This window comes from Myotis davidii, unplaced genomic scaffold (genome assembly GCF_000327345.1).
Source record: "Myotis davidii unplaced genomic scaffold, ASM32734v1 scaffold43, whole genome shotgun sequence".
Taxonomy (NCBI): domain Eukaryota; kingdom Metazoa; phylum Chordata; class Mammalia; order Chiroptera; family Vespertilionidae; genus Myotis; species Myotis davidii.
In genome coordinates, this window is record NW_006294590.1 from 304,692 (window position 1) to 311,024 (window position 6,333).

The 6,333-nt window shown below is 48.5% G+C and overlaps 1 protein-coding gene across 3 annotated transcripts in view; it reads left to right on the top strand.

Annotated features, from left to right (window-relative positions):
* SPECC1L (sperm antigen with calponin homology and coiled-coil domains 1-like) overlaps positions 1-6,333 on the top strand; it is a 51,859-nt gene that overhangs the window by 15,276 nt on the left and 30,250 nt on the right. For all 3 annotated transcript variants that reach the window (XM_015567242.1, XM_006768742.2, XM_006768741.2), the window contains 4 exons: positions 1,144-1,319; positions 2,849-3,012; positions 3,565-3,656; positions 4,771-4,861. In XM_015567242.1, the coding sequence (XP_015422728.1) occupies positions 1,144-1,319; positions 2,849-3,012; positions 3,565-3,656; positions 4,771-4,861 (523 nt within the window). The remainder of the gene's footprint in view (positions 1-1,143; positions 1,320-2,848; positions 3,013-3,564; positions 3,657-4,770; positions 4,862-6,333) is intronic.

The following is a 6,333-nucleotide window of genomic DNA, read 5'->3' on the forward strand; positions in this document are numbered from 1 at the left end:
TACTAGTAGCTCATTAGTGGTAATTTTAGAAAGATGGATTTAGCCCGGCCGGTGTGGCTCAGTGGTGGAGCGTCGACCTATGAACCAGGAGGTCACGGTTCGATTCCCGATTAGAGCACAGGCCCGGTTTGGGGGCTCCATCCCCAGTGTGGGGCCTGCAGGAGGCAGCCGGTCCATGCTTCTCTCATCATCATTGATGTTTCTATCTCTCTCCCTCTCCCTCTCTGAAATCAATAAAAATATTTCTATAAAAAGATGGGTTTAAGAAGCAAGTGTTATCTTTTGGAAAGAAAGGTGGTTAGCTGTTGATTGGGAAGTACCCTACACCAAGCTGTTCCAGTCTGCCGTGGGTCTGGTCAGCTTGCCGGCAGCAGTGCCCTCTGCTGCCGAGGGTGGAGGAGCTGACGTCATAGTCTGGCTGGTGCCACAGTTGCTCCGCTGCCCTCCCGGGGCAGGACATGCTTTGGGGTGGCAGGCGCTGGGCTGGGTGTGGGCAGCTGAAGCTGTGGTGGAGGCCATGCCCCGGGGAGGCTCCCCCAGCCACCCCCGCATCCTCCGTGGCTGTGGGAAGCGGTGGACTGTACAGTTCCTTAGCTCCTCTCTTTGTCTCTAAGGTTGTGCCTGCCTAGATTAGGTTCAGTGTTTTTCTTCTGGCTTCCTCTTCCTTTTCCTTTACTTTTGATTTTTTTTTCGCTATTAGTTTTTGATGTCAGGTTATTTATAGTGTCTCACTGTATGACTTTTCAGCAGGGTTCACACACCATTTATCTACCTTCTTGAGCTGTTCAGAGGTAAAACGCTATACATTTTGGATGATATGTTTGTTTTCCTAAGACTTGCTTTGAAACTTGAATGAGTAAGGAAGGCTTGACTTTGCCATCATTAATATTTATTGAGCGCTTTTTGAATGTTTGATGCCTCAGTGGACAGATAGCTAGAAAATGTTTTCCTCGTTAAGAAGTTCAGTCATAATAATCGCATTACCTGCTAGCTATAGGTAATAGCAGTTCTCTGGGATTTAAAAGAAGTTTATCATCTTTTAGGACAGTGCATTACAGCAACCTAATCATAAACACATTTTATTGTTTTAAGTAAGTTTTTACTGTTCTCCTTTGGAAATAAAAATTCAGTTTTTTAATATAGGAAGAATCTGCAGAATGGCGGCAGTTTCAGGCTGATCTTCAGACTGCAGTGGTCATTGCCAATGACATCAAGTCTGAAGCCCAAGAGGAGATTGGTGACCTGAAGCGCCGGTTACATGAGGCTCAGGAAAAAAATGAGAAGCTCACCAAAGAACTGGAAGAAATCAAGTCCCGCAAGTACGTTTTGAGAATCCAGTTGCGTCCATATGTGTCAGCACATCCCAGTTCTGTGGTGTGGTGTTGTGGAGAAAACTTGGGGTGTGACACTGGGATGACCGAGCGTGGAGTTAGTAGAAGTTACTCAGCTTTCCTGGCCTCATTTTAGGACACCTGTGGCATAGTGCAGTCTGCAGAGATCCTTCAGAATTGCCAGTGTCCATAATCACATCTCTGGAGGAGGTCAGAGGGTTTGGTTTGTTTTTTTTTAAAATTATATTTTATTGATTTCAGAGAGGAAAGGAGAGGGAGAAGGATAGAAACATCAGTGATGAGAGAGAATCATGGATCAGCTGCTTCCTGCATGTCCCACACTGGGAATCGAGCCCGCAAAGTGGGCATATGCCCTGACCGGGAATCGAACCAGTGACTTACTGGTTCATGGGTTGACGCTCAACCACTGAGCCACACTAGCAGACAGCAACTAACTTTTAAGTAATTACCACTTGTTGCATTTTGGTGTACCATCAAGGAAGAATAGCCACAGCTAGCTAAAAAAACACACTGATTTTAATATCATTAAAATTTCCTTTCCTTTTCCAATTACATATCTGTGCAATTACTTATTTTTCACATCGCAATAGAGTGAATGTATAAGAAATGAGAACGTAGCAGTATTTTGTTGAGCCAGACATTAAAGAGATATGCAAAAATATTAAAACACTACTGTTCTTACTAATATGTTTTTAGTTTTTGAAAATATAGTCAAAAGAAGAGCCAAATGAGAAATTTTCCTAAGGGCTGGCTTAATGTTTGCTCACCTAGAAACTTGCTTGCTAGTTACATGACATGTACAAACTCTGCAACTGAAATTTCATCCCCGGTGAAAACGTCTGTGTTAGCTCCGAGAATTAGAGCCGGCCAGAGCGAAGTGCAATTGATTTTTAGATGACTCACGACCGTCCCCGAGCATCAAGGGGACTCATGTTACTAATATGGCCTCAGTCTTTTTTTTTTCCCCCTTTGTAGAAATTCTATTTGGAGACTGCAGCAGTTTTTAAATTTTTATTTTAAAAGTGTGTGCTTTGATCTCATTTCTTTGTATTTCCGTGTCTACGCCTAGCATGTTGGACAGCCAGTCTGGATGACCTGTACGTGCTGGGAGTTCCCAGACTCCCACGGGCCCAGGCCTTCCCAGCAGCCCAGAACCGTGAGGCCCCCAGTTCTGAGTCAGACTTTCGGGGCGTCCGCCTCCCGTTTTATTGCTAATTGATTACTAATGTCCTCACCTTACACTCACTCAGATGAAAATGGAACTGATGGTTACTTAACGTACTTAGGAGAACCTGATATAAAGATTTTCATATCATTTCCTGGAATTTACCAAGCAAATGAGAAGATTAAACCAAGTAATTTACTCTGCTCAACTGATAGTATTTTTTTTTATTTTAAACTGATACTTTTTAATGCTCTTCAGTTGGCGGGGAAGGGGAGTTTGTATTACCTAGTATATATGTAAAAAAATGCCCTGATTTCAATATTGTTTTCAGGCAAGAGGAGGAGCGCGGCCGGGTGTATAACTACATGAACGCTGTTGAGAGGGACTTGGCAGCCTTGAGGCAGGGCATGGGGCTGAGTAGAAGGTCCTCGACTTCCTCTGAGCCGACCCCCACGGTCAAAACCCTCATCAAGTCCTTCGACAGCGCGTCCCAAGGTAAGTTCTTGCCCGTGTGCGGGGCGGGCAGTCATGTCCCTTACCGCGTGCTCAGTCCGGGTCGGTGTTCTTCATTGCCTTAGCTCTGAGTCCCGTCAGATTTCACGGAGAGTCACTGTGAGTCCCACTAGAGGGTGTTTTTTAACAGGAGGTTTGGGGAAGCTTCAGCTTCAGGGATCTTGGTCTGAGACTCGTGCCTGGCCCCCTGTAGAGCTGTGCCTTCACACAGGCCTGTGACTTTGAGCGCCTTCTCTGTGCCTCACAGCTGCCTCAGGACTTCAGCCCTTGCCCTTCCTCTTTGCTGTTGCAGACCCGTGTCCTCAAACGCCGACTGGGCACTGGCGTGGAGGTGGTTCCTAGACTTCTCACGTCCAACACCAAATCTTGGCCCTCAGCTCCTGTGTGCAGCGGAGGTGGCATCAGCCTGGACAGCCTCCCGGGGAGCGGAGAGCACGGTTCACTTAGTGAACCCGTCCGGGGAGACCAGTCACACAAGCTTCCACTTACCCTGAGGCCTTTCTCATGCACTTGTTTCTTTGTTTGTTTTTCTAGGACCAAACCCTAATGCAGCCGCCATTCCTCGAACCCCGCTGAGCCCAAGTCCTATGAAGACGCCGCCTGCGGCCGCTGTCTCCCCCATGCAGGTCAGTGCCTGTGCTCAGAGGCCCGGGTCTCAGCACCTCACAGCTAGTCCTTCCTCTTCAGAATCGTTCGCACTCGTGTCAAGTGGGGGGGGCGGGGGGAGCAGCTGACCACTGCGTGCAGGATGTAGTGGGATTTTCCCCCTAAAATGCTGGTGAATAGATGGAATTGAAATAAATTATGGAAATGTCAGTTGGATGAATCTGAAAATCGCTGATAGTGATAGGGAACAACCATTGGACACTTACTGTATGTGCAGCACTGTTCCAGATGCTTTGTAGTCACTCATTTAATCCTCACAGCAACTCTGTGGGGTATTAGGGACTGTTCTTACCCCTAGTTTTCACCTGTGGAAACTGAGGCCCAGAAGGCAACTTGCTGAGGGTCAGACGATGAAGAAGTGGCAGAGCTGGGATTTGAACCTGGGCAGTGTGGCTTCAGCGACCCTGCTTTAACGCGCTACTAAGTTACTTCTCTAGGTTGAACATGGAGTTGGCATCCTCAGCCTCTACTGCCCAGCAGATCATTTCAGAACTCGGTGCTTAAGGCAGCCGCCTGGCTGTTGTTCACGTTTCTCTGGGTGGCCACGCCGTTCTTGGCTTGCTTTCCCTGGGCTCACTCCGCCAGCTGCTCCAGCTAGAGGGTGGGCGGGCCTGGCTGAGCCGGGATGGCTGGGCTCCTCTCTCCATTGGTCTCTTCTCTGTCTCTCTCTCTCTGGCCTATAATGTGACCAATAACCACTTAAAACAGAAGGACCCCAATGCCCAGTTTCCCTCAAAGATACCGTCTTGTAAATCTATCGTATAATGTAAATCTATCGTGTAATGCCACAACCGAGACACTGACGTTGGTATATGTAGACAATGTTTCCATCACGCAAGGACCCCTCCTACGACCCTTTACAGTTACACCTTCCCTCCCCTCCCTGACCCCACATCACTGACCCCTGGAGCCACTGGTATTCTGTGTGTAATCTCACTAAGAGAGTTAGTGTCAGCCTTGTATAGTTTGGAAGGGATTATGCAAATTCATCACTATTTACTCTCTGCAGTTTTCTGTGTGAGTCCCAGCTCTAGACTCAACCTAACGTTAACCATGTTTATCTTATGATTTCAGAGACATTCCATAAGTGGACCAATTTCTACATCCAAACCCCTGACAGCCCTGTCAGATAAGAGACCAAACTATGGGGAAATCCCCGTTCAAGGTACATCTCATATGTTGCAGTATTTCACTTTGGTTGTTATCTTTGTAATTCTGACCCTTTTTGGCTAAAGTGTTATTTTCTTTGTTCTTGACATGACTGAAGCCAGGCTGGTACATATCTTTATCAGGAGTTTACTGATAACATGTCTTAATTACAAATGGGAGGTTAGTTATTAACAAGGGCATCTTGGAAGGCAGCTCTGTCAAAGCTTTATGATCAGTGATAGAGAATTGCTGCTGGGCACTATGTTTTCATAGTTTTTCGTGATGTTTGGATTGTTATTCCCATTTCACAGATACTAAAAGTGAGGCTTCACAGCGCGTCTTCACGCAGGTTAGCGTAGTTCCTGGGCAGTGGACCGGGCCGTCTACTCCGCTGTGCCCGCTGCTGTTCATAGGAGGAAGGGAGACTGACGATGACATCAGGCCGCTCTTCTCTGCGCTGTGAAGGGCGTGCCGTGTTCACACAGCTCTTCACGCAGAGCCAGCCAGGACCAGGTCTCCTTCCTCCAAGTCAGGGCTCCTCCTCTTACCCGTACTGCATTTTTAAAATATATTTTTATGGATTTCAGAGAGGAAGGGAGAGAGAGAGAGAGAGAAACATCAATGATGAGGGAGTCAATGATTGGCTGCCTCCTGCACGCCCCCCACTGGGGATTGAGCCCGCAACCCGGGCCTGTGCCTTTGACCAGAATTGAACCTGGGACCCTTTAGTCCGCAGGCCAGGCTCTACCCACTGAGCAGAATTGGCCAGGGCACTTGTAATGATTTTTTAAATGTCCAGCTTCTGCTCTAAACTCCAAGTTCCAAGAGCGCAAGTTTCCTGCCTCCTATTTTCCTGTCTCTGACCGTGGTGGCAACCCCAGTGCCTGCCAAGCAGAGGACACCCAATGATCCTCTTTAACTAGGGGACTGAGTAGCCCCATGTGGCAGTATAATCGCTCCTGCCTGCCACGCGCACCTGTAGTGCACGAATCTGACTCCCTGAGGAGGGATAAACCGACAGCTGGCATGAGATGGAGCCGGCCCGCCTTCTGCAGGAGGAGAGGGACATGGTTCTACTGTAGCAAGTGCCTCTGAGCACCCACTCGCATGCTTCTCCGTGAAAACGCCCCGGACGTGGCAGCAGACTGCTGTGCCCCTGGAAGGTCACCACCCGTTGAGGCTCCAGGGCCAGGAAACGAGTCCTGTGTAGCGCGTTTCCAGAAGTGTCTGTCGAATTGAGGCAGACGTGGGTCCTTAGACACGCAGTGAGAAAAGACAGCCAGGCATTGGGAAACGGATCAGCCGCACGCTCCGTGAGCTCATTTCTGGCGTGTGCCTGCAGTGCGTGGGGAGGAGGAAGACACACGGCACCTTGGGGACATGTCCCTGTGGGCACGACAAGGACCGGGCTCAGCTGACGCACTAGCTTTGCTTCATGGTCTCTAGCCTTCGTTTTCGCTTTCTTCATTTGCTGTGCGTGGGGAGATT